Source organism: Nyctibius grandis, chromosome 2 (assembly GCF_013368605.1).
Source record: "Nyctibius grandis isolate bNycGra1 chromosome 2, bNycGra1.pri, whole genome shotgun sequence".
NCBI classification, from domain to species: Eukaryota; Metazoa; Chordata; class Aves; order Nyctibiiformes; family Nyctibiidae; genus Nyctibius; species Nyctibius grandis.
The window spans coordinates 67,002,920-67,027,172 of NC_090659.1; the positions used below are offsets into that span (position 1 = coordinate 67,002,920).

General features: G+C 42.9%; 1 protein-coding gene across 1 annotated transcript in view; it reads left to right on the forward strand.

Annotated features, from left to right (window-relative positions):
* Nucleotides 1-4,580: 4,580 nt before the first annotated feature.
* The window catches only part of DZIP1 (DAZ interacting zinc finger protein 1), a 37,593-nt gene continuing 17,920 nt past the window's right edge, over nt 4,581-24,253 (forward strand). Inside the window, exons 1-10 of the mRNA XM_068395306.1 lie at nt 4,581-5,027; nt 5,102-5,599; nt 9,093-9,177; nt 12,132-12,256; nt 15,170-15,331; nt 16,072-16,209; nt 17,470-17,532; nt 20,760-20,900; nt 22,568-22,616; nt 23,951-24,007. Of these exons, the coding sequence (XP_068251407.1) occupies nt 4,581-5,027; nt 5,102-5,599; nt 9,093-9,177; nt 12,132-12,256; nt 15,170-15,331; nt 16,072-16,209; nt 17,470-17,532; nt 20,760-20,900; nt 22,568-22,616; nt 23,951-24,007 (1,765 nt within the window). The remainder of the gene's footprint in view (nt 5,028-5,101; nt 5,600-9,092; nt 9,178-12,131; nt 12,257-15,169; nt 15,332-16,071; nt 16,210-17,469; nt 17,533-20,759; nt 20,901-22,567; nt 22,617-23,950; nt 24,008-24,253) is intronic.

The window sequence follows — 24,253 nt, forward strand, 5'->3', positions numbered from 1 at the left end:
TTATGAGTGTTAATTAAGGTTTACCACACTAAAGCCTTGATATCCCCATCTTACTCTGGCAGTGCTGCTTTAGTAGCCCAACAGAAGCAGATCTACAGAAGTCAGTACTGAGGACCTGACATCCACATTTTACACATGTTCAGGTTTTCCTTCAGACTAGCCCTAGCCTGATCCTCTGGATTGAACGCCCATTAGTAACTGGAGCACCCTGAGGTACCCTTAGGGCATTAAAAACTGAAGCATCCAAATGATTACTTATTTTCTTAAAGCTGGTGTACACAGGCGTACGTGCTCACATAGACACTGTCGCAACAGAATTTCATGGTTCAGGAAGGAAAGTTGGTGTCTTGGTAAGTCTCCAAACACGCATGTTGAGAGCCAAAAGTTTTCCAGAGCTGCGTACTTTGGAAAAAAAATGGTGTCTCCCTGGCCAAATGGAACTCCTCAATGAAGATTAGGTGCTGTAAATGTGCAATGGTTATTTCCTCTGCTGAATTTGCTGGCATATTTTATATTAAACACAAACTGTTTGAAATTTTTCTCCTTGCCACAAAGGCTGCACAACATTTATTTTGGAAAAACACAGTCCAAAACCTTACAGGAAAGAGGATGAAAATTAGGAGGATCTGATGTAATCCGTAGCCTTTGCAATGATTCTACCTGCATGATACCTTACATATTTTCCTCGAACCCAGCCTCTTCACCTGACATTACTAAGGGTAAGATACCTTCAGGAAAGCGTATTCCCGCCTTACCCTCGCACTGGAACTTGGGTGTCCTCTTGCACACATCGGGAAAACACTCAGGGAAGAGCCGTCCCCACCCCCCCGCGCCCCCCGCCCCGCCAAGGGAGTTAACGTTACACCCCCCGCAGTCGCCCGGGGTGCCCCCTCCAGCTCGGCGGGGTCCTGCCTCCGCCGCCGCTGCCAGCTCCGCGGCTCCGGCGCTCCCCTTCTCGCTGCGGCGTACGCTCTTTCGCAAGTCTAAATGTATCGTTTCGGTGACTGCGTGACAAAAAGTGCCTTTAATGTCCAAAGGGAACCTTTCAAAAGCTTCTTTTAACTTCCTTTATATTAAAAAATAAAAGAAGGAAAGAAGGGTGCTTCTGGTCGGAGAGGCTCGGGACGCCGCTCCTGGGCTACGACCAAGACAACGGACATCCCGCCTCGGCACAAACATCTGCCGGGCAGGTTTTAACGGCCCCCGCCTGCGCCCCGCAGCGCCAGCCTCGGCCCCGAGCTCCCGCAGCCGCTCCCCACCCGCAGCCGCCGCCGCTGCCCCGACTCATCCTCCGCGGCCTCGGGGCAGCGGGAGGCGCAGGGGGATGGGGACGGGGGAGGCGAGGAGGAGGAGAAGGAGGAGGGGAGCTGCCTCCCTCTGCGGCAAGCACCAGTAACCGCCCGGGTCGGAGGCGGGGAGCAGCCGCAGCCCCGCCACCCCTCCGCGCCCGGCGGCGACGAACCGCGCTCCGCGTAACGCCTGGCCGCGCCCGCGCCGCCGCCGCGGAGCAGCAGCCCGAGGTGAGCGAGGGCACCCCCCCCCCCCCTTGTCCCCCCGCCCCCGCGCGGCGCCGGGCAGCCGTTGGGGCGCAGGCGGGTGAGGGGAGGTAAGCGCTCGGCGGGGCCTCTCCTCAGGGGAAGGCGGGAGGGACCGGGCAGGGAGGCCGCTCTCCGAAGCGGAGCCGGAGGTTTTGGCTGGGCGATGGTGCCCGGCTTAGGGCCTCCCGCAGGCCCGGCCCTGCTCGGCCGGCTCCCGCAGCACCCCGCCGAGCGCCCCGCTGCCTGCCCGCCGGGCCCGGGCCTGGCCTGCGGGCACAGCCGGGGTGAACCGTCGCTTTTCCCCGGTGGGAAGGGGTATCCGGGGGAGCAGGCCTCCTCCGCAGCCCACGACCCTCGAGTTAGGGCGGTGCCACCCCTAACCGAGGGGGTTCGGGGGTGGGTGACAGCCCTAACTTCTGCATGGGCACAGCTCCGAGGATGGAGTAAATCTGACAGAAAGAAAGGAAAAAAGGTCATGGAGAGCTGAGCAGAGCTCGTGCGGGCACCACAGCGTAGCTGTCCCAGGGGTTGCCCTGACCATAGGTTGGATGTGTATATTGGGGTGCATCAAACACAGCGCAAACAGCTGGTCAAAAGATGTGATTACCCCGCTGTATTCAGCGTTGGTGCAGCCTTGCCTTGAATACTGTCTGCAGTTCTGGGCCCCGTGATTTAAGAAGGATGTGAAGGCCCTTGAATGCATCCAGAGGAGGGCAACAAAGCTGGTGAAAGGGCTGGAAGGAGTGTCCTGTGAGGAGTGGCTGAAGACTTTGGGCTTGTCTAGTCTGGAGAAAAGGAGGCTGAGGGGCGACCTCATTGCTCTCTACAGCTTCCTGAGGAGGGGAAGTGGAGAGGGAGGTGCTCAGCTCTTCTCCCTGGTACCCAGTGATAGGACACTTGGGAATGGTTCAAAGCTGCGCCAGAGGAGGATTAGACTGAACTTTAGGAAGCATTTCTTTACCGAGAGGGCGGTCAAACACTGGAACAGGCTTTCTAGAGAGGTGGTCGATGCCCCAAGCCTGTCAGTGTTCAAGAGGAATTTGTACAATGCCCTTAACAACATGCTTTAACTTTTAGTCAGCCCTGAAGTGGTCAGGCAGTTGGACTAGATGATCATTGTAGGTCCCTTCCAGCTGAAATTTTTCTATTCTGTTCTATTCTGTTCTATTCTGTTCTATTCAACCTATGCCTGCTAATATGAGGGTAATTAAATGAGGCCATGTTTGTAGGAAGATCCAGTGTCTTTTGTTGCGTCAATTCATGTATGTGGGAAAAGCAAATAAGCTTTTTCGCACAACAAGCTACAGGAAACTAAAAGAACTTGTAATTTGTGAGGGAAACAGTCCTTGCATTAGTGCATATAACAACATTGTTGGTATTTGCATGGAAGTAGATGTATGTTGTGGTTAATAGTAGTCATGTTACTGCTTATATTGGAAAGGGCAATGTTAAAAATGCAGATGAGAGGTGGGTTTCGTTGCAAGTTCCTGGGAGATGAATGGAGGAAAATATTAAGGGGGAGCCTGAGGGATGTGGAGAAATTGAAAGGGGACAGAAGAGGGTTAAGAAGATGGTTAGGGGTCTGCAGCACAGGACCTACAAGAAGAGGTTGAGGGGGCTGGGCTTGTTTAGTGTGGTGAAGAGAAAGCAGAGGCACGCTAATAGTGGCCTACAGTTACTGGGTGAATAGTTGCAAAAATGTCACAACCATTTTTTTCTTGGTAGTAGCAGGTACTTGGTGAGATATTAGAAAAAACATTTTCATCAGTAGGAGAGCACAGCCGTGCAACAGGTTGCCCAGAGAGGTAGGTCATGGACTGTTTGTTCATCTTAAAAGCCACAGATGATGTGAACTAGTGTTGGTGATAGCCCTGCGTTGAGCAGAAAGCTGGACTAGATGATCACCAGAGGTCCCTTCTGAACAACATTTCTATAAGTCTATGATATATGATGTAGAGGAACCTATAGAATGGAGTGTATGATCAAGTATATATTGTGTGAATGTTCTTGGAGAGGTATGTATCTATGAATGACCAGGAGGATGAGCAACTGAAGCATGTGTGGAAGGGACTGAAAAGCCAGGTAGGTACAAACATGGAACATAGTGGTAAGGCAGGGACAGTGTAGAGGACCACAATAGTAAGAAATGGTAACAGAAGAGCAGGTTTTTGGAGAAGACTAGTAAGGACGAGCAAGGGAATAGGATGATTTTGTGTGGTGGAGGAGAAGGATGCTCCTGCCTGGGAACAGTGTTTGAAGCAACTGAGCAGGAGCAGGGAAATGGGAACACCGAGCTGGGGAGTACTAGGAATTGTTGTGAGGCAGAGAGATAGGCGCCAGTCATTGGTTGCCTTTGAAGAAAAGTATTTGAGCACGGGATGGTGAAGTAGGTGATCTACGCGAGCCATGAGGTGCTTCGTGGGGATGAAGTGTTTGGGATTGGTAGAGTGAGGCAGGAGTGACAGGCAGACATGGTGAGGTTGTAGGGTTATATGGCTGTAAGAGGTGGTCTGGTGCATGGTGATACCAGGTGGAGGTGTGTTGGTGTGAGGAGAAAGCGCCTGGTAGGAGGTTGGTGTGCTGGCAGCGTTGGGAGGGTGTGGAGTTGCACTGGAGAGATTGCGTGGAGCTACCAGCTGAGGCACATGGGGGTGCAGCAGCGTGAAGCAGATGTAGAGCAATGGTATACGTACCGTATGCTGATGGGGGGGATGTGACAGGTGTCACCACATCTGGGAGGTGAGTAGGTGGGGCTGGAGAAGGACATAAAACAGCACGGGGGTTGAGGGGTGTAACATCCTGGTAGGGTCAGAAAGGTTTGTGAGTCAGGAGCAGCACGGAGGAGGGACAGGGCGGTGGGTGGGGAGGCACGTTGATGCAGTGAAGTGAAATGGGTCTATAGGGTGCCACGTATAGACTTCTCTGGTGAAGGGAGTGTGGAGAGAGAAAGCGTGCTGTGTAGCTGTGGTGAGGGTCCATATACGTAATAGCGTAGCTGAGGATGTATTTGTAGATGCGAGTAATGTGTGGAGGTGGTAAAAGATGTATTGGTACAAACGCAGGGCGTCTGAGGCGGGAGGAGCAGTGGGACCCCCGAGAGAGGGCTGGTCAGCGCGCCGCTGCCAGGGGGATGGGGAGCTGCTGGGGGAAGATCGTACCGGGACGGGGAAGCGGACGGGATTTGTGCCGAGCACGGAGCCCGGTCCCCGCGGTGGGACAGGGGTACGGCGTGCCTGGGCGGCGTGGCGACAGCTAGCCCGCCGCCTGTCCCGGGGCGCCGCCGCCGCCTCCCCTGCGCCGGGCCGGGCCGGGCCGGGCGGGGCGCTCTGGGGGCGGTGTGTCGGGGAGCGGCGGGGCGGGCGGGAGGCGGCGCGGCCGGGCCCCGCCTCACGCCCGCCTGCCCCCGCGCAGGCCGCGGCTGCCATAGCGACTCGGAGGACGCCGGCGCCGAGCGGAGCCCGAGGGACGGACGGACAGAGCCCGGACATGGTGAGTGTCGGAGAGGGCGCGCGGTGGGGCGGGGTGGGTGCCGGCCCGGGCTGAGCCGTGTCTCTCTCCCGCAGCCCTTCACCGAGCGCGCCTACTACCCGCCGGCGGCGGGGGGAGCCGGGGCCGGCGCGGGGCCGTTTCCCGCCTTCCAGTTCCGCGGCCGCCATGAGAGCCCGGACTGGCGGCGGCTGAGCGCGGTGGACACGGGCCGGGTGTCGCGGGAGGGGGACGTGGCGGCCCTGCAGGAGTACCTGGAGCACGTCACCTTCTGCAGCGCGGAGCAGGAGCGCTGCCCCCACTGCCAGGGCCCCGCCGACCCGCTGCTGCTCAAGCTGCTGCGCCTGGCCCAGCTCTGCACCGAGTACCTGCTGCACTCCCAGGAGTACCTCAGCGCCCAGCTCGGCAGCCTGGAGGAGGCCCTGCGGGCCAGCCAGGCTCAGCGCGACCAGCTGCGCAAGGAGGTGGCCCAGCGCTTGCAGGAGATCAAGGGGCTCAAGGAGGAGTGCCGCCGGAGGAAGAAGATGATCAGCACCCAGCAGATGATGCTGGAGGCCCGAGCCAGCTACCACCAGGTGAGAGGAGAGGTCCTGGTGGCCTGGTCACCCACACTTTGCTGGCTCTGAGCCCACTGGGGATGGGTGGCAGAGCAGTCCTGCTCTGCTGGGGTGCAGTCGCTTGTTGGGTGAAAGGCTGGAGCTGCAGAGACCAGTGACCTTACAAAAAGGGAGTGCATTGCTTTCAGGTGGTTCACTTCCCATCTGTGTTTGACAGACGTTTGGCTAGTATCACAGACATTTGGGAGAATGCTACATCATCTTTAACAAATCCTCTTTTTACTAACAAGTGCTCTGTATTCTTGGACTCGCTTTTAACGCATCTGAAGTATAAGGTACACACACATACAAAACCTATGATAAATGGGTTACTACTTTCTGTTGCTGTCTTGTGTATCAACTACATGGTCAGAAAACACACAGGGCAAGTACATCAGAACTGGGGCTAAGCAGTAACCTACCTGACTGTGAGTTGTCACTTTCCTGCAGTGATGTTCTCCAGGCACAAAGTTTCTCCTTGTGTGTGTGACTCAGATGTGACTCAGCCATGATAGTGAAGAGTCCCAGTGAGGGAGCTCATCCCTAACTCCACAACAATCTGTTCCATAAGGGTCTTCCCTGAGAGCCTTAGTACATTGCTGTTCTGACTCTGTGTTATGGCATTCTGTTTTTTTGGGAGGGGTTTTTGTGTTCTGGGTGTAATAGTTTGATTTAAATATTTTACAGCTTCAGCATTTTTCAACAGGTTTCAGGAATGCAGACTGGAGCTTCAAATATAGTCTGAAGTCTAGAGAGTACACTGGACACAGACTTGACATGATTTCAGGCTAGCTCTTTGTGTCTAAAGTTATAGTTTTCTTCCTTTTTTTCTTTTAATTCTTGGGATACTAGCAGTTGTGATTGTTGAAATTCTGCTTAATCATGGAATAGTTGCCGTAGAGAACCCATGCAAATTTTCTTATAGTATGTACAGTCTTATCCCACAATATAATACCGATTTCAGCAGGCTGGCAAAGTTTAATTTTTTATGACATCAGCTAAGCTGGCTCAAATGTTTCTGTAAGGGAAAAGATACCTTATGCCCCAAGAGCAGAGCTATACATATGGTAGACTTCATGGGAACCTTGTCTCACTGCGTTCATTTGAGTGTAAGTCTTAAGGACACGCTGCTGATGTTGAATCATTTTAAAAAGCCTTTATGCAACTTACAGAACAATTTTTCTGTCCTGTGTTGCAAAAGAAAATTGATTGCATACATAATTTACGTGTAAAGTTAAGTAATTCTCATATTGTGATTGCCAGTTAAATATTACTGAGTTTTTCTGAAATACTTGCAGAATACAATTGTCTCAGTGGAAGCTGAAGAACATGGTAGTGATCTTGGCTCATCACTAATCTGTTCAGTGGCATTTACAATAAAGCAGAGATGGAAAGCTATTTCCCGTTTTTAGTTTAATTTCATATAAAGTAAACGTCTGTCCTCCCCCTTTTTCCCTCTCTGTTAGTAAATTCTTGTCTCTAGAAGTTATTTAGGTTCACGTGGGAGAAGTGAGTTCAGGGAGTGACGTTGAACAGTTCCTGCAGCTCCTACAGTTCCGACAGTGTTTTGAGGATTCTGAGTGTGAATACCAGAGATAAATTAAACTCTTCCTAGGGTTGGTAAATGCAGGGCAGCAGTGTGATAATACACAATTGTGTATTATTTTATGTGCGATGATCTTGGCTGATCTGCAGTGCCAGCTAAGGAGGGTTTTGCTGGTATTCAGGTTTCATCCCCTTCAAGTCTTCGCTGTTTAGCAAACAAGCCTGTAAATAGTTATTTGCCTTTTTTAGTGGAGGCACAATTTATATCTAATGTAACCATGCTCTGGAATTCAGATTTAATGCCTTTAACCCACCACCAATGTAAGTTCAATGATAAAATACTATTATAAAATGGTACTGGTGCCTACAAGTCATAAATTTAAGACTCGTTGGTCGATACCTTCATCTGAGTAATATAAATTTAATTTTAAATAATAATTTTTAGTCTTATATTCTCATGCACAATGTAGACATAAAGTGTACGTTATCTCTAACACTGTGAAAAGTAGTTGCAAGAATAATGTTACATAATTCAAAACCTAAATATTCCCTGTGTTAGTTCTCTCTGCTGCAGTAAGAGCTTTCTTTCACTACCGGCGAGTCAAACTGACATGAAGTTTGTGCTTGAATGGATAACATTATTTCACAGCCAATTTCATTCTATAAATCATGTGCAATCTGTTACACTGTGAGCTCCCTCTTGGTTGGCAGCAATGTTTTGCTGCCATACTGTATCTCTTTACTTTGGTTTTAGGTAAGCCCTTTTTTTTTTGCATTTATCCAGCAAAATTTGTCTTAATAATTCATGGCTTTAGTGTTTGCTGAAAGATATATTTAATAGGATACGTGAATAGCAGTAGCAGTATTTTAAATATTAGATGAAATCAGGGAATTTGATTATGGTGACAAGATGTTGAATCTGTTAAGTCAATCTCTTACAGTCATATTACACTGGTAAGGAAAAAGGACTCAGCTGTGTATTTGTGGTTTGTTAAAATATATTTATTTGGAAAAAAAAAAGTATGAGAAAGAGGTAATGAGCAACCCTACCTAAAGCAATTAGGGGCTTTGATTCACAGTCTTACCAGTATGTTGCAAAATCTGTAGATGTAGCTCCTGTTCTTGTACTTACCGATCTGTTTTTATTATTCTGAACAGGAGTGGAATGTGCTTGGAAGGTGAACAAAACAATCTTTTAAAATGAGTAGGATCCAGATTTAACTTAAAATATGACTTAAAATTCAAATTAAAAAATAATATTTAAATTATAGCATTAATTTTAAAAGCTTTATGCTTCAGAAGCATGCTAGGTATCATACTAATGTATGTATGTACGTTTTCTTGCAAAACTGTGTACTGTTACCTTACTTTGGTTGAAATGTCTGACCTTTTTACATATCTGTAGTCCTTCTAGTACTGTCATCTTACAGCTCACTTATGTACACTCAAACCTATCTCTATTCTTTTTTCCAACTGTGTGGTGCTCTCCTTTGCTGTAATACAAGAGCCTAAAGAATACCTGAGCTGCTAGCTGGCTGGAGTCAGTGTGTGTTCTGCCACATAGTGTTGTCTTACTTTTTCTTTGTACTTCTCTACCTGCCTATATTTATCTCTTATCTGTGGTTTATATCTGAATTTGAACTTGGTTGGTCAGAGTCTTTTTGTTCAGAGTTTGTACAGTGCCTAGCACAATGAGATTCTTGCCCATGACTATCACTGCGAGATATTAAAAAGCACAAATATATTAATAACTTTCAGAAGTCTGGCACCGTGAGAATTTTAGTCATTATTCTTGTGAGATGGAATTTATTAAAGTTATCTTCTTTTGACGTTTCGACAAAATGTAATAACCTGTTGAAAACCTTAACCTCTACGCTTACCAGGTGTTGCTAATAATAACTAAAATGTTTTTATCTGCTTTTTGTAGTGTCAGTTTTGTGAAAAGGCTTTTTTGAACTATTCCTTTTTACAAAGTCACATGCAAAGGCGTCATCCAGAAGAAACGCAGATTGGTATGTACTTCAATGTTACCAGAAAAATGAAGATAAATACTCTAGAGAAGTGTAAATATAGTGAGGATGTGCGGTCCATGATTTTGTGTAACTGGGAAGCGTGATTTTCATGTTCCACTTTTAGGTGTCAGATAGCAATTTGTATGAATGCAAGCAACACTGACTGACAAAATGTATTGGGTGACATATGTTTCAGTCTCTGGAAAATAATTAACAAAAAATTGTATGCCATGTTTACAGTACCTTTTCAAACTAGCATTCCTGCTGAATACTTTAGTCACTCCAGTCTTCAAAAAGGGCAAGAAGGAGGACCCAGGAAACTACAGACCAGTCAGCCTCACCTCCATCCCTGGAAAGGTGATGGAACAGCTTCTTCTGGATGCCATCTCTAAGCACGTAGAGGAAAAGAAGGTTATCAGGAATAGTCAACATGCATTCACCAAGGGGAAATCGTGCTTGACCAATCTGATGGCCTTCTATGATGGCATGACTGGCTGGATAGATGAGGGGAGAGCAGTGGATGTTATCTATCTTGACTTCAGCAAGGCTTTTGACATTGTCTCCCATAACATCCTCATAGAAAAGCAGCTCAGGAAGTGTGGGTTAGATGAGTGGACAGTGAGGTGGATTGAGAACTGGCTGAATGGCAGAGCCCAGAGGGTTGTGATCAGCGGTGCTGAGTCTACTTGGAGGCCTGTAGCTAGCATTGTTCTCAGGGGCCAGTATTGGGTCCAGTCTTGTTCAACTTATTCATCAATGACCTGGACAAAGGGACAGAGTGTACCCTCAGCCAGCTTGCTGGTGACACAAAACTGGGAGGGGTGGCCAATACACCAGAAGGCTGTGCTGCCATTCAGGGAGACCTGGACAGGCCAGAGAGCTGGGCAGAGAGGAACCGAATGAAGTTCAACAATGGCAAATGTAGAGTCCTGCACCTAGGGAGGAATAACACTATGCACCAGTACAGGTTGGGGGTTGACCTGCTGGAAAGCAACTCTGCAGAAAAGGACCTGGGAGTTCTGGTGGACAACAAGTTCACCATGAGCCAACAATGTGCCTTTGTGGCCAAGAAGGCCAGTGGTATCTTGGAGTGCATTAGGAAGAGAGTGACCAGCAGGTTGAGGGAGATTATCCTTCTCCTCTACTCTGCCCTAGTGAGGCCACACCTGGAGTACTGTGTCCAGTTCTGGGCCCCTCAGTTCAAGAAAGACAAGGAACTACTGGAGAGAGTCCAGCGGAGGGCTACAAAGATGATCAGAGGACTGGAGCATCTCTCTTATGAGGAAAGGCTGAGGGAGCTGGGTCTGTTTAGCTTGGAGAAGAGAAGACTGAGGGGGGATCTTATCAATGCTTACAAATACCCTAGGGGGCAGGTGTCAAGAGGATGGGGCCAGACTCTTCCCAGTGGTGCCCAGTGACAGGACAAGGGGCAATGGGCACAAACTGAAACACGGAAAGTTTCGTCTGAACATGAGGAAAAACTTCTTTCCTTTGAGGGTGACAGAGCACTGGAACAGGGTGTCCAGGGAGGTCGTGGAGTCTCCTTCTCTGGAGAAATTCAAAACCTGCCTGGATGTGACCCTGTGCAACGTGCTCTAGGGGAACCTGCTTTGGCAAGGGGTTGGACTGGATGATCTCCAGAGGTCCCTTCCAACCCCAACCATTCCGTGATTCTGTGATTCTGTCAGTAGCAGAGTTCAGAGTACAGTTTCTTTTTAGGCATGTGTGTTAGGAAGGTGTGGGTAAAATGAACAAGTTGCACGAAGGAAAATACTTTTTGTGAATATATATGAATTATCAGTGCAGAAATAATCCAGCTTGCCTGAAATCAGTTTGAGTAGGATCAGGCTCTCCTGAACTAAACTGTCTGTAAAATATAGTGAGAAAAAGAAACTGTCAAGAATAATCTCACTTCGTGTATCTATGATAATCTCGGTTGCTATGCCACTAACTTACATATTTTTTTCTCTCTTCATTGAAAAATGTTTAGTTTGAAAAACATTGCTCTCAAAGTTTGTTTCATTCATCTCTAAATTCTCTCCTTCCTGTTAGGCTGCATGCTTATGATTTATTGCTAAGGACTAACAAGTATTGAAAAATGGCAGTGATTAGAAATGAGTTAGGAAAATAGAGCATTTAGGAGGAGAAGGAGTGGGAAGAATCTGGTGCGGTCTGAACTGTAGCTTGTGAGGCAAATAAAACAGCAGGAACAGTGAGAGGGGTCTGAGGAAGTATTAATATGTTGGAAGAAGAAAGAAGCTCTTGTGCACTTTACACTTGGTAAAAATGGTAATGGAAGATGCTGCAGAGCTGGTTGAACTAATTATCATATAAAGAATTAGTCTGAAATGGCTGTATAAGAGAAATATTCTGTGCAGTTATTTCTGAAATAATATTCTGCATTGTGCTCAGATTCCCAGATGATGGGCTAGTAAATCCTTAGTAAATTGATAAAATGTTTCAAGATTAAAGATTATTGTAATTTTTGCATATTTTAACATGTTTTTTTACAGTGACATTCCCTCTGACTCATTCCAGATGAGTAGAATTGTATTCTAAGTGGACTTCTTACAAAAGTTATTTAGAGTAAATTAAACCTAACAGAACTGAATAATTGAAGTTCACTTTGTCCTTCATACGTCCTTTTTTGAGCCTGTGTTGCTTATATCCCTTTGAAATTAGATTATATAATACTTGTAAATACTTCATAAACTACTTCACATGTCAGTAATATCGGTATTTTTTCAATCTTTGAGGATAATGTTAGCAGTCCAGAGAACATAACGTATTTAAAAGCATCCTTGGAGAATCATGGTAGTGGGAGGGGAAATGGTCTATGAGGGTCATACTTCCTGAAGATGTTATTGAAATGCTATAGAAACATATTTGCAGTAAGTATCACATTTCCAGAAATTACAACAAGCATTTTTAAAATGTATGTTTCTTTCAAACAGAACAGAAGAGGAAAGCAAAGACAGACGAATTGCAGGTTGAGATTGATAAACTGAAGGAGCAGTTGCAGCTGACCAAGTCCCAGTTAGAGGCTGAACAACAGGCTAATATGGTCAGGTTTTCTAAGGTAATGTGTACTAACTAATATGAACCTCTCAAAGGAATTAGTGCTTTGGACTGTGTTCACTCATTTTGTAGCTGGGACAGAACAAAAATATATCTACAGCTTGCGTGCCTGGCAGCAGTGGTGCTTGGGCATTAGAGCATATCTCCACCTCATCCCCCTTCCCCAATAATTTTGAACATCTGCTTTGTCCTTACTTTGCTTTAGACATACTTTAAAAGAATACTTAAGACAACACTTCTGTTAGCACTTGCCAGTTCGTAAGATAAGTGTGGCCTGTTATTGAAGCTGATAAAATTGCCTTGCTGTGGTGAAATATAAGCTATTTTTAATATTATGCTATTTTGTGATGATTAAATGTTTCTTATATATGACTGTGATTTTATATGTGACTTCATAAACTGAGTAAGGTTTATTCTTTGCTGTGAAGAACTTCACTATCTAACAGAGGTCTAAAGCCGTCAAGGAAGAGAGATTGAGAAGAAACAAAGTAATCTAGATCTTGCATGTTGGTCTTTAAATGCTTAGAATTTGGTTGACCAGAGAGCCAAAGCAGAAAGTAGTCTTAGCTCCTGCTGTGTAAAACAGAATGATTTAAAAGCAGTAATTACCTGTTTGTAATCACATGCAAGACTTTATTTAGGATGATGTTGAGTCTTGTGGTAGTGCTTACTGGCTCATAAAGAGAAAAAAAGTCTTGAAGTTACCTGTTTCTGTTTTTTTTCTAAAAGCTTAGTAATTTCAGATTATCTCGGTTTTCATTTTTGTTTAAGTAAATACAATCGGATAATTTGCTGTCGAAATAGGGATGGAAATTTTTTTAAAGTGAGGGGGCTTTGTGATTCAGTAAGGATCAAATTCTTGGCATAAGAGACAAGATACTTCTAATGATTCATTTAGATATTGATCTTGGTATTGCAGTTTGCCCTGTATCACATTCAAAAGCAGGGGGTTGTGATTGTTAACATAATCTGTGAAAACCTTGTCTTAATATATCATCCAATATTCAGAACTTCTTAGTGGAGTTTGAGGACTTTCAAATATAAAACCAACCATTAAGTTTGGAAAGAAACACTACATTTTTAATTTAAAGGGAATCAACAAAACATCGCTATCATTAATTATCTTCTTCCTTGTTTTCAGAGGAAAAGCTGGTCTTCTATAAGACATGCAGTGTTTCTTTTCCTGAACACAGCTTCAGACTCTCCTTTCTTCAGTCCTCCTGTTCAACTTTCTGGTTTTTTTCCATTTTCAAAAGTAACTGGATGACCAAATGAAGAGCATGGGTAGATTTTCACCTAGGAGTGCAACCAGGGTCAGAATAACGAGCCTTGGCCCTATGTGGACATCTGCTAGGTATTCTACTTGTTCATTCTGTGCCTCAGTTTTAAGAGGTATATCTATAACATATTTCTCCTGCCCCTGAAGCATTGTTTTTCTTATGAGCTAGAACTTGGGAGTGTTCATAACAGTGCAGCGTAGATTTTTTGGTGCCTTAGGGGCCTATTTTGAAGTCACTTGTCTTAGCTAAGACTCCTAACTGCAAGGGGACTGTGTGAAGGGTCCTGAAGCTACAGGCTGCAGTGTTACACAACAAGAAGCTTTCAAAGCTTTCTGTGTTTTTCTGGGATATCAGGGAAGATAGAAATGTGAATGGGCTGCTCAGGGAGGTGGGGGAGTCACCATCTCTGGACGTGTTTAAAAAAAGACTGGACATGGCACTTAGTGCCATAGTCTAGTTGACAGGGTGGTGTTAGGGCAATGGTTGGACTCGATGATCCCAGAGGTCTCTTCCAACCTGGTTGATTCTGTGATTCTGTGAAGTGTGACTGGTTGCAGTTTGTTTGCCATGACTCACATCCACTGTCCATTCAGGTATCATTATGTTGTTGTCTTTTGATTGAAAGAGCAGAAGATCCTTCCCCTGTGGTTTTTTTTAGGAGAACCACTACTGGAGGGAATTTGGATAAAAACTGTCATGCTTCTAGCTCTTGGTCTCTTCTACTCCTTTAGGGTGGAAGGTTACAGAAGATCCCGTTCTTCATAAGTGTACAATGATTGCTTGTTATAGTTAGTCAAAGAACAAATTCAGAGGGAATGCTGTGATGGAAAGATGTGGGGGTTGCCTAAGAAGTGTATATATTCTGGGCAGTGAAATGCAGGACTTTTAACAAGTTGAGGACTGTACGAAAATGAGTGACTAGGTAATGGAATGGTAGAAGTGATTTAACAGATAAAGTGGGATAAATGTATATGGGGAAAAGATATTTGTAACTTCATCTACAAAATGATGGGTTCTGAGCTAAGTGTTATTACTGAACAGCAAGTTCTTAAGGTTGTGATACATAGTTCCAGGGAAGTGTCAGCCCAGTGGTTAATAGCAGACAGCAAAGAAAATAAAATACTACAAATTATTCTGAAAAATCACTGTGCAAGCCACATCCTAAATATTGTGTGTAGGTTTAGTCCCTTTGTTTCAAAAAGGAAATGATAGAATTGAATGTCGTGGTGATATTTAAAAGACATGGTTTAGTGGTGGACTTGGCAGTGTGGGGTTTACAGTTGGACCTGGTGATCTTAAAGGTCTTTGCAGGCATCAGTAGCTCACCCTCCTTCCCCACCAAGCTGTCATCTCTTTCTCAGACTGACAGCTCTTTCATATGACCAAGTAAGGTCATTCATGTGCTATTCAATGAAAAATAATGAACTGCCAAAACTTCTTGAAGCAGACTAGTTTTGCTAGCAAACGGATAGTTTGCTACCCCAGAATTCTTCAGAAACTGGTTTTTTTTTCGTGTTTTGTGACGTCACAATGTTGCCCATTGAAAGTGACTGCTTCCCACAGGTAGTTTGCATGCTTGAATTAGTATTGCATGTGGGGAAAAATAACAAATAATGTTTTTAAAATAATTCCAGGAATGTGAACAGCAAAAATCAAAAGAAGAAGAAATTCTACAATCATTTCATAAATGGAAAGAGGAGGAAAAAGAGAAATTGGCTGATAAAATAGAAAAAGTGAAAGAGATGTTTATGAAAGAGCTTAAGGAGTTATCATCAAGAAATTCAACATTAGAAAATGTAAGTGATTTAAGTTTTCCAACATTTTAAGGCATTAATCCCTTACAGTAGGTGGTAGTGAACTTCACGTATTTGAAATGCGATGTAGTCATCTTAGAGGTCTTCTTACAAAACTTCAGAAATAATGGTTGGATGATAGCCATAATTGTGTCTTTGTCTACTGGTACTTTATTAACATAATTTCAGGGTTTTTTTTAATAGCATTGTTTTGGATGAATGAATTATGCCTTCAGCAACTATGTCAGTTTTTTCTTACTCCTCAACTTTTGAGTGCCTGTTTACAGATTAGTAGGTATCGTTGTTATTGCTGTCTGTTAGGTATCCTTATATTAATATTCTTATAACTGACATGGAGGGGACTGACCTCTACATTATAGTCCTGACAGTAGAACTGCACATGTTTTCAATACATGCTGTGGAAATGCTTTGCAGAGTTTTGATTAGAAAGAGAATTGTAAAAGTACAGGTGGGTCAGAAAACAGATACACACAGCATTACCAGAGCAGCTTATATTTTGTAGCTGCTAGTTCCTGTGTATATTTGCAAGGTGTATTTATGTTAGATGTATGTATTAATTATTACATGAAATTTGATAAATGCTGAACTCTTGAGAAAAGTGAGAAATATCTGATGCAATCTCTGTGTAGTTATGTTTAAAGTATTTTTTTTATTAAATGACAGTTTTATAAAATAAAATTGCATACATATTCAGATCTTCATTTTTTCCGCCCACCTTTTAGCAACTGTTAGAATTACAAAAGTCCAATATGCAACAAAAATCCAATTTAGGGACACTGAAAGACAGCCAAGAATTTAAAGAAGAGAAACCTCAGAGTCCTCAGGATTATCGCAATGTGGTTAAACTTCTTGAAAAACAGGTAACGCTGTAACTTAATATATTGCTTTTGACAGACTACTTGTGTTCATTTTTGTACATCTCTGAGTAGGATTTTAAATCCATAAGTAAAATTCTCATCCCTCTCAATGTCTAAAATAGCTGTTTTTAAAGATAACTACTATTTAGTACAATCTCTGTAATGGAAATCAAGGAATTATTTCCCTTATCCTTTATAAATAAATAGCTATTTATTTATTGATATTCTCTAATTCTTTATTATTAAATATGTGTAGCTTTACCAAGTATGGTTGCAGTTCAGTTCCAGAAGGCTCTGGAACCATTTATGTCTGCTGGTCTGTGAGGCCACTTACCGAAAAATCGGAATTTTCCACTTTCCAAGATGAAAAAAAATGTTAGGAAACTTTCTGACAGGATTTGTCAACCTGTGGCTTTTGAGCCATATGAAGCACTTCAGCTTGTCATGTGCAACTTCTGTACCAGGCCTATATCATCTGATGAGCACAGATGCTGGTGCTAGTGCAAATGTGTTGGACAATCTAAAGTCCCACCTATAGGAAAGACTGAGCTAGGAAGAGCCACTGAGGGCAATGTCATTGCATTGCTCTGAGACTCACCTGCATGTCTGAGTTGTTCCTATAAAAAAAAATCAGTTGTGAGGCCTTTGGAAATACCCACAAACCTTTTTAATCTTTTTTTTTTTTTTTTTTTTTTTGACACTTTGAGACACGCATTATATATTTCATTGTTCTTGGGATGTAAAGGTCTTTGCATACTGCTGGTATCATCCAGATTTTGGTCACTTCTGCTCCAAGGTGTGGAAAAGTTAGTGAGTTTTACTTTGTTTTTTATTTCATCAAAGGAAATTCTGTTCACTCTCAAACTCATATATTGATATTGGGTTTTTATCATCGTTACACAAAAATAAATTGTTAATGAGTGCTTGAAATGACATTATTTTAGGGAGAAAAACCCTGCTGTTACTACTCTTATTGTTAATATACAAAGATGTGTCAAAATATTTGTGTATTTCTCACTCACAGTCACTATATATACCAATCAAGGTACAAATACGTAGTTTCTAGAGTGGTCAGAAAACCACTCTCGGATGTATAAAACATGTTGATGACTGTTCTAGGTCTTAAATACAGGGTTACTCAAGTTTCATATCATCAGTAGTCTTTTCAGTATTTATGCGTTATTTATAAAAATAAAGCTGCATATATCAAACTAAAAGTTAATGTGTTATTAACAAGAATTAATATTGATTTCCTCTATGCAGGAAAGTAAGTGGACATCTAGAATACAAGCCCTTCGTCATGACCATGAGACAGAAAAGTCCATGGTAAGTGGCACAGCAAACCAGTTAAACTAGAAGGAGACTTTTTTTTTATTTCCTTACCCTTGCAGTAGTTCTTGATACACTATCATACATCTGTTGGATTAGAAAGCCTAGATCTCAAGAGTTTATAAGAGTGTGTCCTCTTAGATGTATTTATTATATCTGTACTTCTGTTATGCAAGGATCTTGAAGTTTCAGTTAAGGCCAGAGTTGGGACGGAATTTATCTTGAGGAATCTGACAGACACCTGAAACCGTGTTTTGGTTTTGAAGAGCTCGCAACTAATTCTGTGAGCAGTGTATTATACAGTGTTTTCTGCATTATGTGGATATGCTAGATAGTTGAGATGCGACTTGCCAACATACAGCTTTCATCTACCCTGTACCTTCTGCTACCATGGACCTATGGCATATGTCTCAATCTTTTTTTCCTCTTTTCTATCACTTCTCTGCTGCTTTTTCTGTTGTAGCTTTCTAAATCAGAATTTGTTCAGCTTTTCCAGGAAAAAACACCATGACATTTTATTTTGCATCAGTTTATATATTTTTACTATGCAAAGCTTTATTCCTTGGATTTTTTTTATGTCTGCATTTCTTTTTAATCTTTCCTGCTTTATTTCTCTTGCTTCTTTTCCTTTCATTTTCCTTTCATCTGCGTGACCATGTAAGAACTGAGCAGACTGTAGTGGTCTGACCAATGCTTCTCCTCCTCTGGCAAGAAAGCAGTGGGGAGGAACCATGGAACATTCCCCAAAAAGGATGTAGTTAATGATACGCCCACATACAATGCAAGAATAGAATAAGGGAGGAGTAATGTAAGTATTGCTTTTGGGATGGGGCACCTAAAATGTTATTCCCTTTCTTCTGCATTCAGAACTAATATATTAGGTTTATCATGCAAATTCACATCTCGTCTCCTTACAATGTCATTATTTGACACTATTTATAACCAAAACGTTTTTATAGAGTTGTATGCTTTTTCTGCAATCTTATTTTTAGGCAATCTCAGCAATGTGTTTGTATGTCCCTTTCTTTGTATTGAGGTTTAGGTAGTCTTCCTTGTGTAAATAAAAAGGGATCCAGGCAACTGTTTTGCAAACAAATCCAGGCAAACTCAAGTGGAAGAAGAAGGTGTACAGATCGTGGAAGGAGGGGCTGGCCACTTGGGAGGAATATAAGTCTGTTGTCAGAGGATGTAGGGAGGCAACTAGGAAAGCTAAGGCCTCCTTGGAATTAAACCTTGCAAGAGAGGTCAAGGACAACAGAAAGGGCTTCTTCAAATACATTGCAGGTAAAGCCAACACTAGAGGCAATGTAGGCCCACTGATGAATGAGGTGGGGGTCCTGGAGACAGAGGATAAAAAGAAGGCGGAGTTACTGAATGCCTTCTTTGCCTCTGTCTATACTGTTGGAGGCTGTCCTGAGGAGCCCTGGACCCCTGCGGCCTCAGAAGAAGTCAGGATAGAGGAGGAATCTGTTTTGGTTGATGAGGGCTGGGTCAGGGACCAATTAAGCAACCTGGATGTCCATAAATCCATGGGCCCTGATGGGATGCACCCGCGGGTGCTGAGGGAGCTGGCGGAAGTCATTGCTAGGCCACTCTCCATCATCTTTGCTAAGTCATGGGCAACAGGAGAGGTGCCTGAGGACTGGAGGAAAGCGAATGTCACTCCAGTCTTCAAAAAGGGCAGGAAGGAGGACCCGGGTAACTATAGACCGGTCAGCCTCACCTCCATCCCCGGAAAGGTGATGGAGCAACTTGTTCTTGGTGCTGTCTCTAGGCACATCAAGGATAGGGGGATCATTAGGGGCAGTCAACATGGCTTCACCAACGGGAAGTCTTGCTCAACCAACTTGATAGCCTTTTATGAGGATGTTACCCGGTGGATAGATGATGGTAAAGCTGTGGATGTGGTCTATCTCGATTTCAGTAAAGCGTTTGACACGGTCTCCCACAGCATCCTCGCAGCTAAACTGAGGAAGTGTGGTCTGGATGATCGGGTAGTGAGGTGGATTGTGAACTGGCTGAAGGAAAGAAGCCAGAGAGTAGTGGTCAGCGGGACAGAGTCCAGTTGGAGGTCTGTGTCTAGCGGAGTTCCGCAAGGGTCGGTTCTGGGACCAGTTCTATTCAATATATTCATTAATGACTTGGATGAGGGATTAGAGTGCGCTGTCAGCAAGTTCGCTGATGACACAAAACTGGGAGGAGTGGCTGAGATGCCGGAAGGCTGCGCAGCCATTCAGAGAGACCTGGACAGGCTGGAGAGTTGGGCGGGGAGAAATTTAATGAAATATAACAAGGGCAAGTGTAGAGTCCTGCATCTGGGCAAGAACAACCCCATGTACCAGTACAAGTTGGGGACAGAGCTGTTGGAGAGCAGCGTAGGGGAAAGGGACCTGGGTGTCCTAGTGGACAACAGGATGACCATGAGCCAGCAGTGTGCCCTTGTGGCCAAGAAGGCCAATGGCATCCTGGGGTGTATTAGAAGGGGTGTGGTCAGCAGGTCGAGAGAGGTTCTCCTCCCCCTCTACTCTGCCCTGGTGAGGCCGCATCTGGAGTATTGTGTCCAGTTCTGGGCCCCTCAGTTCAAGAAGGACAGGGAACTGCTAGAGAGAGTCCAGCGCAGAGCCACGAAGATGATTAAGGGAGTGGAACATCTCCCTTATGAGGAGAGGCTGGGGGAGCTGGGTCTCTTTAGCTTAGAGAAGAGGAGACTGAGGGGTGACCTCATTAATGTTTATAAATATGTAAAGGGCAAGTGTCAAGAGGATGGAGCCAGGCTCTTCTCAGTGACATCCCTTGACAGGACAAGGGGCAATGGGTGCAAGCTGGAGCACAGGAGGTTCCACTTAAATTTGAGGAAAAACTTCTTTACTGTAAGGGTGACTGAACACTGGAACAGGCTGCCCAGAGAGGTTGTGGAGTCTCCTTCTCTGGAGACATTCAAAACCCGCCTGGACGCGTTCCTGTGTGATATGGTCTAGGCAATCCTGCCCCGGCAGGGGGATTGGACTAGATGATCTTTCGAGGTCCCTTCCAATCCCTAACATTCTGTGATTCTGTGATTCTGTGATTCTGTGATATGCAAGTCCCAATGAAATCACAGGAGACATTAAATTTTTGCTGAAAAAAAGTGTTAAAATTAAGCATGACACTTGCTTGTTTAAACTTTATAGTGTTAAAATATTTTATATAATATTAATATGAAGTTACTTCTGATTGCTTTCTAGCTACTGTCACAGATTGAGAAGCTTAAATCATCGGTGAGAGAAGACCTGAATAAAAATAACACCTTTTACAAGAGGAGGATAGAAGAATTGGGGCAGAGGCTTCAGGAGCAGAATGATCTGATTATTACTCAGAAGAAGCAGGTCTGTTTTGTGAAGCAGTCTATGTTTCAGAGAGCATAGGACACAGAGAAACATTTTACTAACGTTTGGTCTTTGATACATCTCTGGTTACATTAATATTCCCAATTGGTGAGAGCATTGCTGGAGTATTTTGTTTACACTTTGGAAATTATGTTGATAAGTAAGAACAGATCTGGAAAAGAAACACAGGAATGTAAACCAGGAATTAAAGCATGATTTAGAAGGAAAGGATTAATAAACCAAATGTTTTTAATAAGTTCAACACCAAGTTAAAAGATTACTAGGTCACAGCCACCAAAGATCTATGCAGATGAAAAATTTCTGATAGTGAACAGGATTTAGTCTGCCACAAAATAATCATCATGAGATGTAGTGTTTGAAATCTGAAAATAGATGACTTCTCACACTAGAAATGGAGTATCATATTTATAATTGTGAGAATTAAAATTAATAAAATTATTTTTGTGAATGAATAATTTTTTCTTAAAAATATACTTTTGTTTAAACATAACAACAGATTTTTTTGAGGTGATCAGTGGGTGAAGATTATTTCCTTTGCTGGTCTGGAGTTTAGGCTATGACATGATTATGTGGTCCTTACAATCTATTCAACTGTTAGATGATGCGTTCTTTGAAAATGAACATCTGATTCTACACACTTCTTGAGATTAATGTTAAACCTGTACTTAAGTGTTTGAAGTGTTTAAAGAATTGAAAAGAGCTTTTACATCTTCATCTTAACACATTTGATAGCTGGAGCAATAGAGGAGGACTTAATCCTAGACAAATTACTTGCATTAAAGTGACTTTTTAAAACAAAACAGTATGACCACAGATATAAGTTCAGAAGGATCCAAGTTTGGTGTTTGTGAAATGCAAATGTGAAGATCTACGTTCTGAATACCTGGAAACTGGAAGGGTTTGAGAAATAGCTAACGCTTTTGTAGAAGCCAGACTGAATGGACAGTGAATTGAGGCACTACGGACTATGTCCAAACTGATAAATAAAAAAAGGACTGGAGTTCAATATCTTGTGCCAGCTCCAGCTGACATTGACTGTGTGTCCATATGGTTTGGGTTTACCTTCCATTTTGGGAATTGGAGTGTAGAACACTGGTTTAATGATATTGGATTCACAAGTTTCCTGTTTTCTTTAGGTTGAATTACAACCAGCTTGTTTCCTCTATGCTCTCAGTTTTGTTCAGTGCATGTCTTGAGTGTCAAATAGACAAAACTGTAGAGCAGACAGGAGAACTGGTCATACATTTAAAATCAATGTGTAATTAAGTGTTTCCCTGAAGTGGAGCTAGACTTGCAAAATTGAACATGAATTGCTGAAGCAGAAAGTATTGAAACTGTAAGTGCTGAAGTGGCCCATAAGCCCACTCTCATTTCACTTTATAGCTTGTAATAATAGAATGTACAAAGCACGAGTTTACATAAGACAACAAACAGATATAAGTCTTCAACATTTATTAAGCATGAATGAAATATACATTAGGCAGTAGAATAGAGTTCCACAAAAGTAGTGTTTTTCTCCCCAAATCATAAACAATAATTTCTGTTACGGAATACTGCTGAAACTAAGTATTTTGTACTAAATATGCATTTCTAGATGTTGAACGTTTACATTTGTAGCTCTTCATGTATCTGTCTTTTCTCCTTAGATAAAAGAATTGTCCACAAGATCAGTTGCAAGCATCAAACCACGTGATGGTAAGTACAAACTGTAAAAAGAAGCAGATTTTGTTTCTAATTTGAGCAGCTTGGCTTAAAATAATGTTAGAATTCATTAAAAAATATAGACATCTACTTTACTACCTAACTATTGAAAACCAATCAGTACTAGCAATTTATTTGTATTTCACAGGGTACATACCTGTAATACTGTTTCCATGACTCCATATTGATTTTCAAAGTTCATGTTTTGCAGCTGTAAGGACTTGTAATGTACAAAATTGATCGCTTCAGTAGTGAAGAAATGTGAAATATAGCAGCTCTATTTTGTATTATGTTAACGACTTTTGGCTTTGCTTTATGAAGTGTAATTTTAATTATTTTTTTCATGCTTGACTATCCTTCAGCTGCAGCACTCGGAAAAGGGAAAATACTGAAAGATTAGACAAAATTGATTAATTTAACAGTTAAGACACATGTTCAAAGAATTTTAGGAACTCTGGTATTTTTGTCTGTGCAATGCCATAACATCTGCAGTCCATTACAAATATCTAAAGCTGGTAATAGTGTTTTGGGATGCAGTCCACCACCACAACCACCAGTATAGTTGATGCTGCAGTTGCAGTGACTTGAAATAGGTTTATTGCAATAGATGGTGACAGCTGGATTAATTCTAGTCACAGTTTGGAAATCATCTTGCTTTATTAGCAGGGAGATTGGCTTGTATTGAATCTAACAGCAGGGAGTAGGTTACTTTGAGGAGAGCACAGTCGTAGTATGGCTGTATGGCTTCTCAACTGGAGCGGGTCATATTCAGCCACACTGAAGCACAGACAAGTGTAAGACCATGGCACACAAGCGAATTTGCTCCTAGGCCCTAAGCTGATGTGAGGAATGTAGAATTGAAGTGATAATTCACTCCACTGCTACGCTTCATACATGATATAGATAGGGTTTGCACTAGTTGATAGGAAGCGTGGATGCAGCAGATCCTCTTTAGGGAATGCAAGCCTTGATCAGGCTAGACTTGACTAAGTAGCTTTGGGCCAAGGCTCCTTCCCTGGGACACAAACTAGCATACAGACGTCACCAAAGAGATGATCACATTCCATTTCAGTGATGATTTAGTTACTGGTTTCTTTTCCTGATTCTAGAAGTATTAAAAATGTTAAGCATATATAGAGATGTACTTTTATGTTGTGAAGGACCATTTTTTACTTTGTAAATTACTTGTTTAATGTTTTCCCCATTGAAGTAAAAAATTACGTAATTTATAAATATGATTAAATATTTCTACATTTAAGAATCTGTGTATGTCTGTTATTGTTTACTATAATACATTTACTTTATTTTTTATTTTCATGCTATTTTAGTGAACACTACTGTAGAGCATCTTGAAGAATCTAAACCAAGTCTACCAGTGATACGTGGTAAGGTTTTTTTAATAGATCCAGATCCAGTACTTTCAAATCTAACACTGTCTTCTCTCAAATGTGTTGCTTGTCAGATCATAGCAGTAAGAGTAATTATATTGAAAGAACATAATTTGAATTGCTTTGCTGTATGTCAGCATTGAGAATTCCTATCAAGTAATTGTAAAGATGCACTATTGAAAAGAATAAATGAAAACCAAAAGAAAATGATTTGAGAATATTTCCTAGCATGTGTATAGTATT